The sequence below is a fragment of the Strigops habroptila genome, chromosome 1 (genome assembly GCF_004027225.2).
Source record: "Strigops habroptila isolate Jane chromosome 1, bStrHab1.2.pri, whole genome shotgun sequence".
NCBI lineage: Eukaryota > Metazoa > Chordata > Aves > Psittaciformes > Psittacidae > Strigops > Strigops habroptila.
The window spans coordinates 93,147,638-93,172,283 of NC_044277.2; the positions used below are offsets into that span (position 1 = coordinate 93,147,638).

Consider the following 24,646-nt stretch of genomic DNA (forward strand, 5'->3'; position numbering starts at 1 on the left):
GAACTTTCTGTTTCTTTTTTGTTTTTTTAATTAATACCATAGAAAGAAGGAATAATTAAAACTAAACTTTTTCTACTGTCACAAGCTTTCTTATTCCTTGTTTCAAAATATTCCTTGTATCAAAATACTTTGCTTATCAATAGTCACAGAAGTAAACAAAGGAAATAATATTTGATATAAATCATAAAACTGCTAAACCCTACAACAGTCACAGGTTGTAAACTTCCTTTGTAAATGCCTTAATGGTGAAGCCTTTGCTGCAAAAGAAGCAGTTCTGTTATGCAATGAATTTAGATAAATAAGCAAATTAAGTAGACCCAAGTGGACTAAACAGTTTCATCAGTTTGATCTTTCAAATGTATGACTTTTCAAAAGGAAAACCTCGAGTAAATCAGTTATGTAGCTTCTACTTTCATAACCACAGAAGATAAAATGGAACGCCACTGTTAGTCATATGGCTATTAGGTTCTTCTATCAGACTTCACATCTAAATATAAAGCAGATGGTAGAGTATCCTTATGTTAAAGTTAGCTTGGTATTAATAAAAGTAGATACACAGCTGGGCCAGAACTCTTCAGTGTATGATTGTTTTGTCAAAACCTCCAGAGTAACCCTAAAAATTAAAGCAAAAGGTGAAGGGAGAAGTGTGTGCATGTGTTTTGTTGTTGGGGGAGAGGGAGATTTTTTTTTTTAATGTGCAAAACCAGAATGTTCTGTTTATTGTAACTTAAAAGTAATAGCAAAAAGTTCTTATTCAGCAGTCCTAATGCTTGTTATTTTTTTACTGTGGTTCAACTCTGACTTTGTAAGTTACATAAAAGAACAAAATATGAATGCACTGTAGGGGAAAAAATGTATAAAATATAAAATGTTAAAAATACATTAGCACATTTTCATTGAAATAGAATCAAGCTGTTTCTTGAGCTCTTTTGCATCAAAGTTCTTTTAAGCTCTGATTACGACATATAATAAGTGAGATAGCATGTTTTACTTTTTGGGAAGATAACAATCTAACCAAAATGCAAGGGATATTTCATACTTTTGAAAAAGCAATTGCCAGCAGAGCCGAGGGGGTCTAAGACGTGATTAATCTCACTGCTTTGGAGTTTGCAAATGTAGCCCAAACTTTTTACATTAGTTTGCAAGATCAGGAATTTGTTGTAAGTACCTATATTGTGTCTGTAGTAAACAATCCTTTAAATCAAATTCCTGTTATGGCTTCATCTAGTTTAAGAATTTCATACCATGAATATATACTACTGTATAGTAGGAGTATAAATACATCATCTTTTGTGTGTGCAAACATTTACTTAAATGAAGTATCTTGTCAAGGAGAAATAAAAAATACCTTGAATTTTACTACTAAGTGTAGTAGACGACACTGCTAAACAGAATCTTTGAATGGGATGTTGTCAGGTGTTCTACATTTAATGGTTGGACTTGATGATAGCAGTTGGACTCGGTGATTGTAAAGGTCTTTTCCAACCTAAATGATTCTATGATTTTAAAATAATATGTTATCCTACATAGGTGGAATAATCTGAGACAGTGTAGCTTGGTCTGCATGTCACTTCGTATTAGTTTCCAAACAGATTTGTTCTTAAAAATATGTAGACCATGAAAGTTAGTGTGTTCATTTCCTAAGCACTCTAATATATGTGACATCCTGTGGGTGGTAGAAACCACAGGGTGGTAGAAACCACAACTGCTCTAAAGACTTGTACCGAACTAAGCACTTGAAACACATAGCTGTAGTTTTTGTAACTGCAGACCGAAACCTAGAAGTAGTAGAAATAATCCTGCAATAAGCGGCATCCAAGTGTGCTGAGAATCCTGGCTGATGTCATTATGAGGCTGTTCTCATTTCATCTCAAAAGGGCATGACAATCAGGGAGATATTTGATGACTGGAAAAGAGAGCTGTCACCCTCCCCTTCAGGAAGAGCAAGAAGGGGGAATCTAGGGAACTACAGGGCAGTTGAACCTCATTTTCTATTGGGCAAACCCTCCTGGAAGCCACTTCTAGGCACACGAAGGATGAGAGGGTGTTTGGGAAGAGCTAGCACAGATTTATCAGTGGAAAATGATGTAATTGGCCTGAGTGACTTTTCTGACAAGATGTCTGTCTTTGTGGAGGAGAGGAAAGCTGTGGAGCTTTGGTGTTTTGAGGTGGTTTGGGGTTTTTTTGGAGATGAGGAAGAAGGGGGTTGTTTGGGAGGGGATTGTTTTGTTTTCAGGGTTTGGGGTGAAGGGATTTTTTATTTGTTTGGGGTTTTCTGTTTTGTGTCTATTTACTTTCATTGAATATAGGTAGTATATATATACTTACATTGAGCATAGTCTCACATAATATTCTTAGATTGCCAAGAGATGGACTGGGTAAGTGGATGGTAAGGTTGCTGAAAGAATTGGCTGGACTGTCAGGCTCACAGGGTGATGATCCATGGCATTATATTCTAGTTGGTCGTTACTAATGGTGTTTCGTGGGGATTGATACTAGGGCCAGTGTTTCATGTTTTTATTAACAATGTGGACAGTGAGAGCGCGTGGTGATCAGTTTCAGAGGTGATACTAAATTGGGGGAATAGTTGACTGGCTGGAGGGTAGGACTAATGTTGCAAGGGACCTCAATCATCTGGAGAAATTGGCGGACAGTAAGTTCATGAAGTTCAACAAAGGCAGGTAAAATGTCCTTAATCTGGGACCAAATGACACCATGCTGCAGTATGGATGTAGAGAGCTGACTGGCTGGAAGGGAGCTTAGCAGACTTTGGAGTTCCTCTGGACAAGCTGATGAACATGAGTCAGCACTGAAACCCCTTTGCAATTATCAGCTGCATCCTAGACACTATCAGCAAGAGTGCAGCCGCAGGCCCAGGAGAATGGCTAGTGACTTGTGCTTGGCAAATAAGAGACCTCACAGAGAGAATGCTCTGTCCAATTTTGGGCACCCCAGGACCAGGCTTACTGATGGAGTGGAGCAGTTCAGCAGAGGGCCGCTGATTATGAGAATGTAGCATGTGACGTATGAGAAATGGATTTGTTGAGCTTTTGAAGAGAAAGCTAGGAGGAAATCTTATTGCTGTCTATGACTGCCTAGTGGGAGGGTATAGAGCTGGCAGAGCTAAACTGTCTTGTAGGCAGACAGGCCTTACAGAGATAGAATGAGAGGTAACAGGACGAGTCAGAACATAGGAAATTGCAATTAGATACAAGGAAAAATATTTTACCCTGAGGGTGGTCAAATACTGGAACCGATTACCCAAAGTGGCTGTGGTATTTATGTCCTTGGAAATATTCAAAACAGAACTGAACAAGGGCTTGAGCAATCACGTCTAATTGAACCTGATCTGAGCAGGAGATTGGACTAGATGGCCTCCAGAGTTCCCTTGCAACCTAAGTGATTCTGTGCTCCCATGAAAAGAAATTTTAACCATGTGTACAGAATTGTCTTTACCTTTTGGCTTTCCTGATGACCACATGAAATGGAATTTGTTCAGGCTTTTAAATTTCGTCACTGTGTGTAGCAGGTCTTTATGTAATATTAATCAACGCTTCAAAGCAATTTATGCTACTGAAGAGATATTTAAAAACTATTGATTATCACTTTAATACCAAAAATTCAGAGAAATATTTTTCTGTCCTTGTTTTGAAGTGCACTAGTGCTGGATGGATTTCTGGGTCCACTCAACCAGCCATTGCTTCCTCCTGCATTGAGAAGGGTTGATTAAGCCAGTCATCCTTTTGCTAGGCTTTCTGTTTTAACAGGAGTTTTGGAGACCTAGTAATTTCTCCAATTGTTGCATTCCAGTAGGTTAGCCAACATTCATGATATCATTCAGATCTTGTTCAGCTATTTCTGGCAAGCATTAAGAAAAAAGGAGTGGTCAGTCATCCTTCACTTCCTTAAGGACTGTCCAGAAGGATAAAAAATAAGTAGATCTTTTGAAAAGAGGAAATATGTTTGAGCATAATAAAGATCCTCTATAAAGTCAGTCTGAGATGCTTATCTAGAGCTTTGTCCCTCAAAGTAAAAATGAGACTGTGGTGGGACCAGTTTGTATGTAGCATGTCATGAGCAGGGCTGCGGTACTGCATTTGTATGGTATATTGCTGAATTATAAGCTGACCCACACTTTCCAAAGTGCAGATCATAGCCTGACAGCTTGCCTCTTTCACCAGCTGTGCACCTAGACCTGTGTTTTTTCTTCAGTCAGCTTTTTTTGTCATCTGCTTGAAGTTTCGAATTGTGAGTCAGGTATGAGTTACTTTCTGAGACTGGGATAGGGTGCGTTTTTACAGGATTGTGCGTAACTCCATTGTCTCTCCTCTAGAAGCCCTGTGTATATACAGTTCAAGTAGGGATTTCTTGGTGAACTGGAAACTAATCCTTCCAAACCTCCATTAGTACCAGTGAGTTGCTCCCAGTTTGATTTACTCTTTCAGGCAATCCCCGCAATGGAATCTTTCAGTGGAGATTCAGGTGGTTGAACTGGCTAAGAGGAGGCCTGGACTCTTACATGGTAAATCCATGCTTGCAGAGTACTTCAAAAGTATAGGAGGAGTTTGATTCCTCCAAATCTCAGTTTCTGTTTAAACTTGATTATATTCAGGTTGGTACAGTGATACAGTATGTACACGTCTTCACAGTTTCTCAGTTAAGGCACTGATTCAGCAAAATAATCAAGCACATGCACTGCATCAAGTATGTAAACAGTGCCTGCAAAATCCATGCTGAATAAATAATGAGAAACTCAAATAATTGAAGAGAAAATAAATTTATGTAGGGTAAGCTAGTTCTGAACAATGAGCACATTTTAAATTAATTAGATTTTTTCAGGTGTTTCTCTCCACCCTTGGTTATGATTTTTTTTTTTTTTTTAATTCTAAGGGTATGATCAGGAGTGGCAGGGTCAGATTGGTTGTCCTCCAATCTGCAAGCAGTTTTTGACAAACATTTAAGTCAGGCCTCCCCTTAGATGTTCTTTAAGATTTCTGTGGTGCAGTGGGAGAGGTGTTTCTGTCTCTACAGCACTGCAGGCTGCTGTAAGAATTCACAATTGGAGAAGGACTAGCAAGGAGGTCAGGTGGTTATTGATAAGCGTATGTGGGCTACTGAGAAGGTCAGAATTGGGGGCCTCCCACTGAGGCAGCCTGCAGAGAATTGTGCTGCTGGAGAAGCCACTCCTGTTCGCATTAGAAACTCTCACAGGAAAGAGAAGAATGAGAAGAAGGGAAGGAAAAGAAAAAAAATGAGGGGATTTTGAGATTGAATTTCATTTGTACGAAGGTACAGCAGGTTAACAAACAGAATTTCAAAGGATTAGTGTCTGATATTTTTTGTCTTCAGATGCTTTTGTAGATTGAAGTAAATTCATTTTTCAGGTGGAGTAGATTTCCCTTCAATTTAAAAGATGTTTGCTACTGCTAAAAATAGTGTTTACAATAGTGGCTTGAAGATAAAGTGAAATAAAAAGCACTAGAATTTTTTTATTAAAGAAATGAATCATTTCAAGTGATCTCTAAAGCAGAAATGAATGTGTCTTGTAAAAGTGATAACTGTAGGATTTCTTGTCTTCTTTATGACAAGGATTGTTTAGACTACCTCACAAAATTGAAGTTAAAACCCATGTCATAATCTTCAGTAAGTATTCATTATATTGAGACATTGGAGAAGGAATAGGCTCAGAACCTCCTTCATGTACTTGGAACCTATTCTTTTCCCAACATTTTTCATTCTCAGTGATCTCCAATTACAACAGAGCAGAGATCAGAAGCCAGCAGTTGAGGTTACTCTTTTGTGCTGGGTAGTGATGGCTGAGTGAGAAATAAACTACGAGCTGTGACCAAAGGCAGACTTATAATCACTTGAATATAATGATAATTGGCCTTAATACTGTAAAAAATGCTCTGAATTTGCACATCCAAACTCTGCAGTTTGGATCAATTTTCTCGTTTACAAAATCAGCTTGCCTTTATTAGTTCCAAAATTACCCAGTAACAGAATGGTGAATGATCTAGTGACATTCATTGCAAAAGAAAGTAAAAAACCGCTGTGGATTTAAATAGGTTTCTATATAGGGCTGGAGTTTGGAGGGGAAGCGGGTTGAGAGAAAGCAGGAAGTGTTGGTTCACTTTATTAATCCTGTTAGAGAGGTCTGTTGTTTTCTCCTCTTACCTGGTGTAAGCTTAGTTTCCTAAACTGAGGATGTAAAGGACTAGAATAAACAGCCTAAGAACAGTTGACAGCAACTGTCGTGCACAGTTGTGTACAAAGTTGATTTACTCGTAAATACTCAGCACTCACAGCAGTATTCAGTATTTGCAGATACATTTTGCCAGCCTGAAACTGAGACATGAACTTTTGCCTAAAATACAGGTGTCCCCCCCCCCCCCCCCCCCCCCCCATTAAGACTACATCCTTGGCTCAGCATGAATTATTCCCATTGCTTGTTGTTCAACACCCTGATAGAAGAGCAGATGAGACGGTTATTCCTGTTGTTGCTGATTTACTATTACAGCTGCTTCCTCTTCTTGTGATTTTAATTTGAAGTTTCAGCCCACCAGGGGGCTAATGGTCCCCACCTATGAAGCTTTAAAAGCCTACTGTTGTTTTCCACAGGAATGTTATTTCCATTCCTAGCTAGTGATTTTTTTCTTCCCCCCTCAATATTCGTATGGTAACTGTGAGGCAGTATTCCATTAGCCATTTTGGGGGGGGACGGGGATAGACAGACAACCAAAAAAACCAAAATAAAAAAACCCCCAAACCGCCACAATAAAAAACCAACCACCACCGCCCAAATAAAGTAACTAGTTAGATTGAAAGCCTAAAAGTGGAAATTACTCTGCTTCAGTAAGAAACTCAGCAGGTAAATTACTCTCTTTTGCAGTGTCCTAATGGCTACTGGCGCCTGATATAAGGAAGAAAACAATGGGACCTTAGACATCATTTAGATCCTTTATATTTCTCTTATTTTTAAAATGTAGCATACATTATTCACTACTTTTTTTTTCTTTTGTATCTCTTGAAAATGTAGGGCAGGCAGCAAACCCTAGTGTATGTGTCATGGTGTGATACTGCCTGTGGTGAGATGAATTCCGAAAATGTGAGCAACTGCAGTGTAATACAAAGTGATTGTATGCTGCTAGCAGATTCCGCATACCTGATCAGGCATGGAGGAGCTCAGTTTGAGTGTGACTACAAGGTTGTGACTGCAAGGTGGATAACCAAAGAGCAGTACTTCAAGAATACTTTCCACCAACCTTCTTATACGAGTAGAATTGTACATCTCTCACTAACTTATTATTGAAATAAAACTTCAGAAGTCATTAGTTTCTTGCTTTACCTTCAATTTTGAAGTATTCTTAGTTCTACATAATAAATTACCTTGAAAATCTTTCTGAACAAGCAGAAGTAACTTTGGTGCTCAGCATAGCCTGCTGTCTGCCTTTATAGTTTGAGTTTGAGAGGCAGTCTTGAGTTTACATTTTTTTAAAACTTCTCATTTTCCAAGTTTATTGCTTTTTATGTGATGTGAGTCTTTGTACATGTTTGTTGTCCTCATTTTAACTGTGTATTTGTAATGTAAACAGGTACACTTCGTGATAAATTCTCTGCTGGTCCAAACAGTGCTTTGGTGAATTATACACCTAGTGTTCAGATGTTTTCTTTACCGTTTCATCATTGGTGTTAGAAATTTAACTCTTTGCGGGGTTAATCATGTCTTATCTCACTGGGAATCACAGGAGTCTTCAACCCACCCTGCTTTCGATGGCTTATTTCTTGCTTTGGGGCAGTGAGGAGGGGGAGGATGGATTGCACTGCAGAAAGGAGGGAAGCTGGGCAGACTTACAGAAGTGGCTGTGTGAAACCTCACTGCCTTCAACTATTATTAAAGGGTGGTGCAATCTTTCCCCTCTTTGAGCAGTAGGATATTATTACCAAATATCTGTGTTCAAGGTCACTATTTACAGTATAAATCAAATATACTACTTCCTAAGGCCCTCATGATGGAAAATGACGTAGTAACTGCCAGGAAACAGTTTTTCCACACTATCACAGTCATGCAGTGGTCACAAACATTTTCAATACAACCTTAATACTGCATTGCTAATTGTATAATTTAAAGAATACAGGTTGGGTTTTTTTATAGTTATTTCAGGAGGAATGTTAATCACTGTGCTTTAGAGCTATTTTTGCTTATTGGAAGCTTACCACTCAGTAAATTAACTGTTGGTAACAACCATTAATGCAAACTGTTTGCTTGGGTAATGTCACTTGTAGTGTTTAGTGGATTAGGCTCAAAAAATAGAGCAGAGTACTAAACTTGACTGACTTGCTGTAGAGGCAGCACAGAATTAGTTATTGGCTGTGAATGTTAATCATTCTACAGCAAAGATAATTTACAGCATTGTTGTAGGACTCTTGTGCTCATAAAATGAACTTAATAACCCACTGCTACCCATGGGATAAGCCTTCCTTCTCCTTCCCTCCCCCTTGCAATTGAATACCCAGTCTGGCTGCATAATAGCCTTGTGAAATACTGCATTAAAAAGAGTGAGCAGCTGTATGATAAAATAAACAGCTCTAAACCAGATTTGTTAATTATCTCTTTCTTTTATTCACAGAGGGTGTTTGTGAGATATGGCTGACCAGTGAAGACACAGGGGCTTATGGCAGAGACATTGGCACAGACCTCCCTACGCTTCTGTGGAAGCTGGTTGAAGCTATTCCCGAGGGAGCTATGCTGAGGCTTGGCATGACGAACCCTCCCTATATTTTAGAGCATCTGGAGGTAAGGAAGAAAAGAGAATCATTTATGGACTTCAAGTAAATTTATAGAGTTAGACTAATTTGCCTGACACCACAAGTTATTGAGATAAGATATTAAAATAATTTTGAAATTATAATATTACTGGGGTTTCTGACCAGTGGAACTTTTATTATAGTGATGTTGCATTTGTGCATATGTCTAGTGTTTTCAAGAACCAAAGGAAACGTCATTAGTAGGTGGTGGGCGATGGGGTTGAATTTGTCTTCCTGCTGTACCTCAGTATATTCAAAAAACGCTATATGCTGGTCTCACTCAATGACATATTCATTATCCTATGTCACATGCTCTTCTGAACGTCTGTAGATCTTCCGTGATATGAAATGGAAATTCTAAGTGTATATCTGTGATTTAAACAAAAAAATAACAAAGTAGTTCAGTGAGATTAGAAGCACGAAAGTGTACAACAGTGTGGATTTGAAAGAATATTGTATGTATGAAGAGCAGGAAGTGAGAGTTTTGTCTCAAAGATAGATTTGTTTGGATTCTGTCACCAAATTAATTTAGTGAAATTCATAGGAACTGTTTATAGAAAGAACAGGGAAGGATATAGCTTAACGTAAATTTTATAACCATGTGCATCAGCAATATCCAGAACAATAGCTGGCATCTGTGCTGATTTCCCAAAGATATTATAGAATTAATAGTTGTACTTATGTTTTCTTGAGATGTCAAGGACAGTATTTTCTCACCAGAGAGACATAATTGTACCTTTCCCTATTGAAGTGCACGGGCTAGAGGAATCTCATCTTGATAGGGATAAGCAGTTTTTTCACTTCACCAGCTAAAGAATACAAGCTGCAGAAGATTGCAGGAAATTTCCTGGGTTGTTATTTTGTTCTTTGGTTTAACATACCCTTCACTATGATAGAGTTTTAACAACACACTGAACAGAAATCTTTAGGAAGTGGTTTTGTTGTGGTTTTTAGAGATTTGCATTCTGTCTCAAGCTCTGATATCTGTCACAGGTTTGACTTCTTTATTTTAATGTTTTTCAGCATCTTGTACAAAAGCAAATCAAGTTTTTAGCAATTTTCACAGTTAGTGTCTTTACTTTCACTTGTAACTCACATTATTAAAAGTGTTTTGGCATAGACTGCTGTTTTTGTCACTGCTGCTCATCTTAGGAGTACTCTCAGAAGCTTTTTTTTTGCACCCCCCCCCCCCCAAAAAAAAAAAAAAAATCAGCTGCTGGAAATAAGCAGCTGTTCTACCCAACTAAGAGACATTGCAGGAGTCTTAATTTGATATAATCTAAGGAAGGTGGAAAGTATACTGGTTTCTTTCAATCAGTAACCATCTTAGTGAGTGAGCATGTCACAAATCTCTAAATGGTTTTGATTTATGATCTCTAATCTTCCTGTATCTAAATTTTCTAGAAAGTGCTCTAGGTCAGACTCTCTTTGACCTGACTGATATTCTGGAAAAGTATTCTAATCTCTTTGAAAATGGATCTTTAAGTGTGACCAGACAAAATAAACATTTTATGGGGAATATGCTTTTAACTTTTGGGCTGAGGAAAGGGTAGAACTATGACTTGTTTAAATGATAACAAAATAACTGAAATGAGGAGTTGATAAACCTTCATGTCAGTTGATAAGGATAAAATCCAAATGTACTTATTTCCTAAAAAAGGTATGAATCTGTTATTAGTTGCGAGCATCTTTAATTGTTTTAAAACGTGCTGCATTTCATTGATTTATTTTGTTTAGAAGACATGTTGCGAACTAGGATGCTGTTTGACTTTCTGTGAAAAAATTTTTCATGGGAAAATATACTAATCATGTGTCACTTATATCCACTGAAAAGGAAGAAATTGTTCCAATAATGTATCTTTTTTGAAAATCAGACATTTTCAGCATGGGATTATAATTCAGGATGGGATTATGATCAGACATCTGTTTAAGATGTCTGCAACATTTCCTTTGTATTGTATGCCCAGGTCTGTAGATGGGCTTTGGCTCTGTGAGTCTTTTGGCTCATTAATATAGCGCCCACACTCACGAGCTCCCAGGAAATAACAATGGAGCCACAGAAAATGCCATGTCTCAGGATGAGGTAGCTGGGAAATCAGTCTCTTAGTATCCACTAAAAAGTGCCAGCCAACAGCTCTACTGTTCTGCTGATGCTGGAGGCCAGCACAAGGGGAGGAGGAGGAAGAGGCAAGCTCCCTTGAGTCAGGAGTGGTGGGACTAGAAGAGAGAAGGGAGCAAAGGAAAGGTGTGGGTGCTTGTAACTGGCCTGAGGCTTTCATGCTGGAAAGCTTGGTAGATTTGGGGGCCTGGACCAGTGGTCATTCACTCAAGTTTATTATAGGTAGGGAGTAAGTTTTAAGTTTTCACATGATTTAAAATATTGAGCATACCCAGTGCCTTCAGGTACTAATGTTGGGTAAATGCCGTTCTGTCCTTAAAGATGTTTGTCATTTCAGGGGAGGCTGTTAATCTCATGAAAATCATAATTATGCTTGTGTGGCATGGTCTGACAATTTAATACGTTTAGAATTTTATTCAGTAAATACAGAGGTAATAGTGCCTCAGTTACAGATGCATGTAGCATGAACAGCTTTGGGATGAGAAGCAACCATACGTTTTCAAATGATAAATTCTGCATTCAGTTGGGCCTTCTTATTTGTAAAGAAAGAACTATTTGGAACCTTGCAGTGTTTTATCGCCATGCAAAAGATTGAACACTTTTTGATATGTTGCATACTGAGCTAAGTCATTAGAAAAAGAACTTTTATCGCAGTTATTCAAGGTATAATCTCAAATACTAAATTTTTTATTTGCTGTTTTCTTCAGCTGCAGATGAAGTTTGTAGTTACGTTAGTGAGTAACATGAAACTATAAGAGCAGATCAGGAAATTGCAGATTTTGGTAGTGAAGCCACTATATCTGTATTATCTGCATTTTGGAGTCTTCAAAATAAGTCTAACTTTCCAACTACCCATGGTCTAAAGCTGGTTCAAAAGCAGATCATTGGTTTGAATCCCTGTGTTCCCACAAAGGGCTTGGAGCACATTCACTGTATGTATGGCCACTGCTCTGATTTCCTTGGAAGTGAATTTAGTTTGCCCACCCTGAAGTCACTCTGCGGACTGATGAAACCTGTGGCCAGGAAAGAGGGAAATTGCACTTCATAGTTTCACTGCTGCTTTCAATCAACATGTTAATGTGAACACAGGCAATGATAGCATGACTTCTCCTGCATGAGGTTTGTTGTTATGACAGAGAAGTTTATTTGGTGTATTTAAAAGGAATGAAGGACCTGAGACTCCAGTATTGTTTCTCTTGATCATGGCGCTAAGACTGAGAAAGAAATTGGAGTTTGCAGTTTAGATGCAGAAGACATCCTCAGTTTTCCTCTGAGAGAAAATCTGGCCAACCAGTGGAGACAGTATTGCATTTCCCAAAGTGCTCTGTCACAGTCTTAGTAGTCTGTTTGAACGTACACATCATAAAGCATATACCTTCCTTATTTGAAGTTTTGAGATATGTGTTCTTGTACAGTGTCTGTTCTCTCTTAATATGTTGGTGCCACATGGCATTGAGGAAAACTTGGAATTTTATCTACATGGCAGAAAATTTTTGTAAACAGACGTGAACTATGGTCAGGGAAAAATGTTCTAGCGCTTTTTTTTTTCTCGTTTATTTTATAAAATGTTAAAGGTGAAGGAAAAGGTTAATATTGGGGTCCATTTTGTAGTCCTAGCAAAACCTGCAATAAATATGTATGTGTAGTTACCTTGTGTGCTCTTACCCATATGACTTAGCGCAGAGCTACTGTTGAATTACACAGACTGCCAGATAGCAAAGATGTTATTGTCCTATAGTATCAACATATACCAAAAGTACATAAGGTATACATCCTGCTTTATAAGTAACCTCCAGGCATTTTTCTGCAATCATATTATCAACTTCATAGCTATTCTTCTAGTGAGAGTGTTTTACATCCCCTTGTAGTGACTGCTGGAGACGGAGGCTTGGAAAAAAATCCATTAAAACAGTAGTAGTAAACAGTGAATGGGAGTTAGTCCGAAAAGTAAAAAAAAATAAGGGGAAATGTATAGCAGGTTGAAATAAGTTAATGCTGGCAGCATAGAGACTAATATTTTCCTGGAATATATTTCACTTTTACTTGGGTTTTTAACTTCATTTTCTTGCTCAGTATCTAGGGCTCTGTCCAAATCAATCAGGAATGCAGATCATCCAGACTGGGATAGGGCAAGGGCTTGCATTTCAGCCTTAGTTTACCTCCCTTGCAGATTTAACATTAACTGTACTTCCAGAGTTGTCTGGGATTTTAGTACAGCACTTTCTGTGAGTGATGGGATGCTTCCAAATCCGTATAAAGGAGGCAGTTCACACCTGCCATTCCCGTAAGTGCTTAATTTCACATGACTAGATGAGTAGTCATCTTTGTCACCTGTCAAAATGAGTCTGTCTCAAACCATACCATATGCCATCTGTGGGGGCTTTATCTCTGTTATTAATTCAGGACATTTGAGTGATACACCAGCCATTGAGATGGAGTCTGTGTGGCGGCAGTGTCTTTAAATGCATAAGGTGTGCCAAGTGTACCGCAAGTCGCAATAGTATTTCTTTGCTCTTTTGCTTTGATTTTTCACGTCAGCTTGGTGTTTATGTTCCTTAACCTCATTGAAGCTGATACCCTACAGATGGCTTCCTCAAACGTGCTCTGCCACAGCACATAGATATGTATTACAGTAAAACTATTAATTCACTTTTCTTTTTTCCATATTGTTCTTTTTTCTCTAAGTGCACTGAATGTTTTTGAGTATTGTGCATAAGCTCAAGTTTTGAATAAGCTAGAGTGTTAGCTGATTTGAAATGCATTTAAGAAGGGAATAATATGCACACATTCTTCAATGGGAAATAAAAGGGCAGCATGGTTTCAGGAATTAAAAGGCCTTTAGGGCATGTATTTGCTGTGTTTCTAGTATTATTTTTGTCATTTTCATAGACTGCTACATTTGAAAGCACCAATTAAAATCTGTTGATTTGACCAGAAAAAATGAAAACTGTGGCATACATTTAAATAAATGAATAGTTAAGCTCCTGACCTCTTATTACTGAGAGTCCTGTAGTGTTTTGTAGTCGGTGGACCATGCAACTTTGCCTTGCTGTAATTACACAATTGTCTCTATGCAAGCTGTGTTTGTCTTGCTAGCAGTAAAATTGAAAGAAATCTCAGATACTAAAGAGAGGATGAGAGGGGCAGTTGCATTTGGGCTCCTAAAAAAGAAAAAGAATAAGAAAAAGGGGGGTGCGTAGGAAGGGATGCTTACTCTTTCCTTTGGTATTATGTTAAATGTGTTTTCATCTATGGAGGCTGTGTGTGCATTTTTGCTTACACTGTGTGTTCTAGCGTTTTTGGTTGTTTTTTTTTTTTTGTATTAAAATACTGTCTCTCCTATTCTTCCTCTTAAAGTGTTCTTTGTCTTTAGGGTTTCCAAATATAGCACATTTTCTTAAAATTACTCCTTAAGAGATAGTGTCCTGGGAACTTTGTCAGTGGTAACTCATCCCAGAGTGAATGTATATTTGGATATTACGGGATTAGGAAAGGGATGAATCTCTGCTGTGCTTCGAGATATGTTTTGTCACACCACTTTCTCTCATCTAGAATTTGAAGATCTCAGACTCAGCAGGTCCTAATGTCCAGAAATGCTTGGTGACATGTTTGCTTTCAGGTGGTGGAATATAATTTGGCTTAGTAAATGTCAGAATAAGAACTCATCTTAATCTTCTTGAAGGTTTTTCTGTTGTATTTATGAATCTTAGGTGTTCTCAAAAACCTTAATTTTATTGTATTTAGAACTTTGATGAACAATAAAGATTTGCTCCCAAATAGTATAGAAGGGAATATTTGTGGTCCTGAGAATAAAGGTCCGGTTCTTTTTAACACTAGTAGAAAAAATGCTTTGGGAAACAGAGAAAGAATTGCTTTTATTTGTGCAAGATGCACTTCTCCATCAAGACAGAATATTTTATGCAGGTATCTAGTGTTCTGCTGTATTTAATAATTTGTACATAAAAATTGTGTTGCAAAAAGGGATTAAGTAGCACATTGCTTGACCAGTTAAAGCTGTGCGTATTATCTGTTCCTTAATTATGCTTTGCTCATATGAATGTTTCTCTTGCTTGTTAGGTATCACAAGAATGAATAGTATTTAAATGCAGGCAGATCCACACTCACTCTTGTGTTGAGTATCAGGTTGTCTGTCAAGTACTTATAATACTGTCTCATCCCAGCAGATGTTTGGAGCTGTGGCTTACTTTGTTGATTACTAGCAGAAAATAAATATCACCATTGAGTGGTTTGTTCAAAGAATGGGTAGTATATATATGGGAGGCAGCATTTTTACTAGATGAAGTGGGAATTTTAGCTGTTGCTGTGTGCTTGAAGGCATTGGGGTAGAAGCTATTGTCAAATATATAGCTTGCATAGCAAACCGTGCCATCTTCTTTTAACGTTTCTGCCTTCATTGAAATAAGATCTCACTTTCCTAGTTATTTATATTATAATAAGTAAGGTTCTGCCAACTACTCTCCATGCGGTTCTGAAAGGTTCTATTTAGTTTAGTTGCATAAACCCTTTTGTTTTCTTTGATAGATGAGCTGTCACATTCACTGTGCTTTGCAACCTCATCTACATAATCTTCAGTAAGACCGCTTGCTTCATTAAGCTTTGGCATTTGCTAAAAAAAAAAAAAAAAAAAAGTTTGATTTTTTTGAGGTGATTATTCTTTAAAAATGAGAAAAAGGAAATACGATGTGTTCTCAGAACTTTAATAAAGTTGCACACATAACAATATTGGCTGTGGGTTTCCGTACCATTCTGAATTGAGGAAAAGATATAAAATCTCTTCTACCCAGTTTTTGAATTCAGTTAGTTTAGTTATTTTAAATGTGCAAGAACTGTTGAAGAATGTAAATTTTATGGTGCAATTTTGTCATTATGGTTTAGAATATTTTTATTGTTTTGCTATGAAATTTAGCTCAGCTCACAAAAGAAAGAGGTAATACTTGCCGAAAGGTTTAGATTTTGATTAAAACCTTCCACTATTTTCCTTCTACTGTAACCTCCTAAAGCAGATGCTATCTTAGCTATTGTACTCACTTATTTAAAATAGAAACAATAGGGAGGCTTCCTGGCACTGCTCTGTCTCAGTGCAGCTGAACTCTGGTGGGGTGTGCATTCATTCTATGACTTCCTTCTGTGCAGAAACCATCAATTCTTCTATATCATATGGGATTCTCATTTTTGAGGGGGTGAACAAATGCATGGTATGGATGAATCTAGCAATCCAGTTCACTCAATCAGGTTTCTGAAGACAAAAAGGTAGTGTGACAGTCCTTCTCACCTGTTGTGTGTGCCTCTCTATGCTTTAATTAATTTTCAAGCTTCTATTGAGTGAGATGAAGAGTTATTTAAAGTAGCAGTGTGCTGTTGCAATAAATCACATTTTTAGGGAACTTCCCAATATGTGTTTCTAATACATACTGCAAAAAGGAGTATTAATTTACTTCTGGAAAAAAATATTTCATTTGAGGAATGCTTAATGATGAGAAATTAGCACCATGGAGAAAATGAAAAGGTGTGTATTTTCTAGCGCATCAGAATTAATAATTTCATAAGAAATTAAGATTAGCTATTTGGTTGGCTAGCTTTAAGTCATTAAGCCATGACTCTAGCCATTAATTAAATGCACTTTTTACCTTAGTGAATCTGTTTATTGGAACTGGACAAACAGCACTCTGAAGCTCTAAAAAGTCTCTTTAGGATTGTAATGATGACTGCAGCAGCAACAGTTAACAGCTTTCATCTGAAAGCAGTGAACCATTTACTTCATGTTTCTAACCACACAACTTCCACCAGTTCGTGCGGAACTGAAGGTGCACAATACCTTGAGGAAATCAGTGTGATATTATTAATGCTGAATGTGTCGCTGAATCAGCTGTGATTTAGTGACACTCTTGCAGAGACTCAGATGTTGCATATGCCCTCTTGGCTCCATACAGGCTGTGTAATGAACAATAGACATCTACCCAATGTAGATGCTGTTGCTTTACCTTTTACCTGATGTGAAGTACTACTGTATTATTGGAAGCAGGTTACAATAGGGATACCAATTTTCTTATCCTGAAGTATTTTGGCAACCCAGGTTAGGATATCTGTACTGGGAATTACTATTTTTATCAGATAACTGCAAAAAATGGTACTCTGCGAAGAGGCTCTTTCTGTTCTTTGGTATACCATGTATATCCATGTTGAGTCATATTTTAGAGAAAAACATATGTACTTGTTAACTGAGAGAAGAATTCTTGATGTTTCTGTATTTAAAAATCAGGTAGTTATTATTTGGTGCTGTGCATTTCCTTGTTTGTGCACTGACTTGCAGGAAGAGATGCAACAAACCTCAACTGAAGCTTTGAACTATGAAATACAGTATTGTATTGTGGTGTTATTTGAATGTCACTCTTTTTTTGCAAGACCTCCTCTTAGCCTGTCCTAATTTTTAGTAAAAGAAGTTGTGGCATGAAGCCATACCAAATATGGCTTCATTTGTTTTTTAAGAGATAAGGCTTAATAGATAGCCATGAAGGAGAAGAATTTCTTAGCTAGCTAGGTTTGTCTCTTTTATGAGGTTGGAAGCAGTAGAGGGATCCCACACCTAGGAGAACAGCTGGGAACAGCTAGGGCTGAGCATATGGCTCTCACGGCTAGTTTTCCTATCAACAAATCACAGCTTGCAATCTGGTTTATATCCACTTCTGAGGGTGGCCTGAGCTAATACCAATTTTTTGTTTGGTAATGTAAAAGACATTTTTCCCATATGACAAAACAGATTTTTGTGCTCCATCTGGCAACCCAAAGATTTGATTTTAAGGTTCAAATTACATTGGTCAGAATTGTGTGGGCTTCTAACTGCTCCAGGATGACCTCAGTTTATCCTAATGATAGGATAAAGACCTTAGCATAAGTCATGTCATATTACATGGGGTAGCTAAGATTGCCCATCATACGGCTTCATTATATCTCTCCCACTTCATATATAGATGAGGGGGAGGCATTGCCTTCCAGCCTATGTCCTTGGGGAAGTTTACTGTTATACATCCTACACCTGCTTAGGTTTTTACAGCCCCGTTAGCCATGGAGGGTCAGAAACAGGAGGAAGGTTCCCTGTTTATTAGTTTTAAGAAAACTGTTATGAGCTTTCCAGGCTTGATCAAACCGTGTCATCGTTGCCATGCCTGCATCTCTACATCACATCTGTTCCTGAACTGTACTGCAGCACAGGAATTTATAAAATGGACTGCAGCCACTTGATTTTTATCCAGACCGTGTTGCTGGTGGCACCACTGGGCCTCTGAAAGACAACAGTCAACAGACACTCCTCATGACATATCCCAAACTAACATCTGCCACAGGGAAAGAAGTTTTGAGGGAGTGCCATTTTGTCATGTTTCCATATGGATGAGGGTTTCTGTGGGCTTCACTGCTGGCAGAGGACAAAATCCTTTTGCTAGGAAGCAGGTTATTCACATCATCGTGACTCAAACATGAGGCAGAATTCAAATACTGGATTTTTGCCGACTTCAGGTTAGGGGAAAGAATCTCTGAACAGCTTGCTAGTACTGACATAAAGATGCAGAGATATTGATGTTTATTGTCTCCATGATTCTTTGTGGTTGCGCATGGTGTCATTACAAACAGAAGGAGTGATTTTCTGGGTAGGTGGTTAAACTTGTGTATTGTAATTGCTAGGATAAAATACACTGACTAGATAAAAATCTTTCTGGCGATGTGCCTTGTGTTCTGATGTACTCCAGCTGCTAAGAACTGGAGAAAAAAAAAAGATATTTCCTATGTGTTCAGTATACTAAAGGATATTTTACATACATTGTTAGATTCCAAATGTAGATGGCTTTTATTTTTTGTAGTGTTAGCTTAAGCCAAATTGTGCTACTATTTGACCTTTTCATTCCTACATGAAATGTCATTTTTGTGTAGTGCTTCCCTTCATTCATAGACTTATTAGATTCCAGGGGATAAGAGGAAAAGGGAATGAGCTGTTTCAGTCATGATTAAAGACAGAAATTTTCTTTCACAGTCATACAGTTTCAGAAAGTTGTTCATTTATTGTTTCCAGATGGAAATAAAATTCTATATTGCATTTTGCCTTCTAACTGAAATATGTAATTATATCTAGTAATGCAAAGCACTTTGTAAAAAAAGAATAAAATATAAAAAACAACAGGAAACAGATGTTAAGCTTACAATGTTGAGACACTGTGAAGTACAATTATGCGTTAGCCCATGATGTCCTTCAAGTTCACTCTGGGATATTAACTAATAGTTCTATTAAGTGATGAAATCTAGTATTCTGTGTGCAGTCTGTGGCGTGGGAAAATCTGTCAACATTGACTAAGTATGATTGTTCAGCACATAGCTGTAATTTAATCAAACCTATGCGGTGAAGTACTTCAGTGTCATTTTAGGTGTAGGGAGGATAAAAGGTAAGACTGGAACAATATTACCCTAAAACTCTGTGTTAGAGTGTGATATTTATATCTGAACACTACAAAGGTTGGAAGATGGATTTATCCAGAATTCTGGTGTAATCATGCAAAACTTTTACTTAGTTTGTTATTCTGTTTCCTTCTGAACTGCTCACTCCGAGTTTCTGGTTATAAAAGATAAATTTAAGAACACCAGTGGTACTTAAAAGTGAATGACAAACAAGCAGTGGGTCATCAGGTGTTTCTGTCTTTTGTTTGGTTTGTGTTAATAATTTGTGTTCATGAGTTACATTCTGCTAAATTCACCACGTTAATAGTTATGATCCTGAAGTACTTGGTAGGAAATCAATTTATCAGAAGGGCCTTTGATTCCGATCTGTGCCTTTACATAATATACTCAATGCGACTTCAGTGCTTAAAGCACACGCAGCCGTTTCTGTGGCTTTACATGTAGAAAGTAAGCAAAGAAAGGACTTGGCGCTAGAAGTAGTTGTTTGCAACCTCCTCTTCTCTAGAAGGAGCTTTGAGTGTCCAGAACATACCTGAAACCTGTGACCACAGCAGCTAGGCTTGTTGAGGGTTTCCAGGTAACATAGTGTGTGTGTGTTGTATGTGCATTTAATCTCAGGATTCTGCAGGTTACCATAAGATAAGCAACTAGTGGGTTAGGGGTTGGTTGGGTGTTTCCTTGAGATCCTCTAGGTAGGAAAACACATTTCAGATTTTCAGATTTGTTTTTCATTTTTCATACTTTGCAGCAGAATTTTCATATTTATTAAGGCAAAGAAGAGAGGAAGACAAATGAAACCAGCATTTTCACATAACTAGAGAATTTCCTTACTTGTAACTTTAAAACCCAGAACTTTGTGGTAAAAGTGGGTATTTTCTCATTCTTTGCTATGTGTGGTGCCTTTAACACAGGTAAATACAAAGTTATGCGTTTTGAAAATTTTATTGCTAGCTCCTGCTGTACTGCGATGTAGGGCTAGTTTTGTACACAGTTTAAAAGTAGCTACTATCATGGAAAGAATCAATCCATATTTTAAGGTTAAAAAGCTACCCTTAAAAAGTAAGTGTTGTTAAGTATGAATGCAAAGAGGAAAGAACAGTCTTAAATTTTTAAATGTGTGTTTGGGATAGAAATCTGGGGGTTTTCCCTATCAAATGATTCTCAGCCTTAAAAATGCTAGAATGATATAACACTTTTGTAGCTAGAAATTCTAATAAATAGTTTATTACCTTAAAAAGAAAAAAATCACAAGGTGATCACATTTTGAAGAGGCTGTTATTCAGAAGATGCCAAATTCAAGAATCAAATGAATGAGAAAGAATTCTTTTTTTTTTTCCTGCATTGTAGGATGAGTTATTTTTAAGAACTTGGCAGATTCAAAAACGTGTTGTGAATCTTCCCTTTTACTGGTTTCTTATATTATAAATCTGGTTTTGATAATTCAGTGAGCTGCTTTGAACTAAGAGATAAGCAGTGTAATAGGCTTGTGGTACATAGCTTAGTTTCCAGCCCTTTTGTAATTTCTCATATTTTAGAGACATATTTTATTACTGATAAGTAAAAAAATCGGAGATGACTACTAGGATACTTCAAATTAACTATGTTTACAGTATTTTCTAAAGCTTAAAAGAGAAGGGAAGTTTTCCTAATAACAAAATCAGGAAAATAACTTGATTTTACAGAACTTGTTCTATGCCATTTAATTTTTAAAATATATTCTAGCTGAACATCTAGAATTATTAAGGGCATAGGCAAATGGCTTCATTTGAAATAGACACATAAAATTTGTATGGATGCATGGTGGCCTTTTCTTTACTCTTTTATTCATTAAGCTAGCTAACTCCAGCTTCCACTGAGAGCCAAGTTAATTGCACACAACCTTTCTGTGCATCAAATTGTGTGCTCTCCATTATCAATATAGTTACTACAGTAATGTTTGGTTTACATACCTGAGATAGAGTAGATATCCCACTGAATAACGTAACCATTTCTCTTAGACATTTATGTAGCAGGATCTTAGGCAGAAACTTTCAAAACTGCTTTCAAAAAGTGAATTCAGGTTTTGTATGCACATTTGTCAGATGAAAGGTGTGTGCTAAGAGAGTGTTTTCTCTTGTTGCTCTAAAAGTCAGTGTTTTAAAGGCAGGTACCTGAAAATTAAAAAGCATGAGGATGTTTACCCTCTCATTGAGCAATCTAGGCCTTGTAGAAATACAGACAGAAAATCTAGATGCGTGACTAATATTGCCGATTAATGATCTGGAGAGAATTTGTAAATAGGTGCAATTTAAAAACTAAATCTGGCAGCAGTATGTGTTGTCAGACAGAGTATCTATGCTGTCAAAGAAAATAGGAGAAATAGCATGGGTGAGCCTGACTGGGGTGTACACGGTGCACATGGCAGAAGAGCAGGCACTGCAGCGCTTGGTCCCAGGCTGTATCCTGTATGTTCAGTGCACGGGGAGGAAGGGAAAACCTTGAGTGAAAATCTGCTTATGTACGTAAATATGATTCTTTGTGCAAGTTCACTTATATTTTGCAGGGTAAAGATTAACAGGCCAGATTGTACCATATTGCATACAACCTAGATGCTAGTTTTTACTCAACTTCTAAAAATATTTAAACTTCCTTGCTAGACTGTATGTCCTTAGTTGTGTAAATAATAGAAATGAAAGAAATGTGACCACCTCACACATATTCCATGAGGTGGAAATATTCTCCACCTCATGTTCCATCACCGTGCCAAGCTTCAGTCAGGGGTTTGGATTGACTTTGATTTGGGGGTTTGTTTGCATCTCACTATTGCCTTTACTTAGTTTTCTTTCTGACCATTTGTATTTGTACAAAATGTTTAACATCCTCTGTCTCTTTCCAAGCTGCCACTCTGCTTTTACCTGGCCCCTGATTAATTCTATGCATTTTATAGCCAAACACTTTTAATTCCTGGAGAAAATTCTTTGAAATAACATAGATAGCATATTTCAGACCAGTATCAGAGCACGTTTGCAATGGCCAGGTATACCTTTATTAGCAGATGGCCAAGTTTAAGGACACTCCAGTTAGAGACATTCTTCTATCGATATCTGAGAACTTACTTGACTCTGACAAGAGAGCAGCTAACCCTCGCCATCTTACGAAACTGAAAACAGCCACTGTCTGAAAAGCACCAACTTTCACAATACTTTGCCTCTGAAGTTTTCTCGTAATTGAATAACCAATACTATGTAGGGAATGACATCCCTATCCCAAAGGAAATGCAGTCCCATAGCTTTTCTTATTTTGTTTAAAACCAAAATTGCTTCCAAGTATTTTCACCTGTCCCTGCTGTTTCAGACTGGGCCACTGCAACTCAGTATTGTTTGGGTTTCAGAAGTATTACTACTGATACTTACCTGACATATTAATTTAAAGATGTTTTGTGTGTTGTTTTGATAACGTTTGAAAGCTTTTTATCTCTTTGAATAACTCTTAGGAAATGGCAAAGATTCTCAATCATCCAAGAGTATATGCTTTTCTGCACATACCTGTCCAGTCAGCCTCTGACAGCGTGCTCATGGACATGAAAAGAGAATACTGCGTGGCAGACTTCAAACAAGTAGTGGATTTCCTTAAAGCAAAGTAAGTCTACTAATATTTGAGAAAATAACAGTGTTGGGGTTTTTGCAATGTCAAGAACATGTGGCTGAAAACAGAATTACTTGCAACTTCGTAATTAAGGTATGAAAAGAATGAGCTGCTTTTTAAGTTTTCAAAGTCAGAGTTTTCTGTAAGCCCCTTGATGTGGTTTGCCCCTTTGCTTGAGCTTTTATAAGCATCTTAAATCTCTGCATGACATGCTTTTAATTTGTCAATATATTCCTAATCTTTTTCAAGTAAAGCATGCTGAAAATTATGTTTTATACCTAAACTACTATATATAGACTGCTTGAAGTTGAGGTTATTGAAGTCTTCTTTAATGTGGCTTTTGAGCATTGTATATTTTGCGTACTGGAGATGATCCAGCTCCAGCAAATGTGAATGGTTGGTTTTGTGAGGTTTTTTAAAATAATTATTTTGTCCTGTAGCTGGTGTACATTTACATCAATATAGTAATACTCTAATCTTCCTTATGATTTCTAGGATCATTTCAAAATTACTTCCCTTAACAGAGCTAATTATGAGAAATGAAAGAGTGTATCCTAATGTGTTTACTTATGCTGACCTGAAGATGAAAGTTATGTTCACCTGTAAAGCTTTTGTAACTACAACTAATAATTTAATATGCAAGGAAGTCTCTTCTTAGCTTTTAAAATCTATTAGTGATGTATTTTGGTGGCTATTTCTGTGCTGACTGCCCTCTCTGGAGAATTCTTTCTGTCAATTTGTTTAGCTGCTTTTCTCTTTTTTTTCTATGAATTTTTTCTTTTCTGTTGTTTTTTGTGTGCTTATTTTAATGAATTAAGGGTGGTGGAGTTGACCTTTGACTCTTCAATTGCATTAAAATACTTGTACTTAGAAGAATCAAATTTTCATAATCGATTTTTCATGATCATTGAAAAATCTAGCAGTCTAGCTATGTAAGACATGTCATGGAAGAGCTGCATAGGAATTATGATACGTAAGAAAGAAAAGCAAATTGCAACACAATAGAATCTATTTTGCAAACTGTATATGTAGTTTATGGGACATTCCTATACATCTAGGACAACTCATGGAAATGGAGCTGCTTATTTTCATACAGGTTGATTGGGCATTAATTTTCCACCCTAAACAATGAACATGAATTCTTGGCACTTAATTTTCATGTGACTGTAGGTCAGTGTTAGTTTTTAATTGACAGATACATTGTATTCCCACATATCTTAAGTGGGAACTGTGTCAGTTTGTGTCTTCGTTGACTTGAAGTTATTCATTATTCTCTTCAGTAGTTTTAGCATTGGCAGCTAATATCATAACAGCAGCTGGATTTTCGATAACCTAGTATAGCTGGCACATGTTGGGGCATATGAGAATTTATTAAATCATTCAGTACTTGCCATGGAAAAGAGTGAATTACTTCATATCTAAATTTGAAACAGCTGGACATTGAATATACAGTAATCTATGACATATGTCTTTTTCCACAGGTTTTTTCATAGTGAACTTAACAAGGAAGAAATAATTGGTTTGATGTCTTAATTTTAAATAATAATAAACTTTATTTATCCTGCTTATTAAGAAACTACCAATTTATCTAGTAGGTCCTGTTAGAAAAACAGTCTCCAAATATTAAGATGG

General features: G+C 37.2%; 1 protein-coding gene across 1 annotated transcript in view; it reads left to right on the forward strand.

The window, feature by feature from the left end:
* Positions 1 to 24,646, forward strand: part of CDKAL1 (CDK5 regulatory subunit associated protein 1 like 1) — a 395,417-nt gene that overhangs the window by 231,873 nt on the left and 138,898 nt on the right. The window contains exons 10-11 of the mRNA XM_030489990.1: positions 8,631 to 8,797; positions 22,863 to 23,008. Coding sequence (XP_030345850.1) covers positions 8,631 to 8,797; positions 22,863 to 23,008 — 313 coding nt within the window. The remainder of the gene's footprint in view (positions 1 to 8,630; positions 8,798 to 22,862; positions 23,009 to 24,646) is intronic.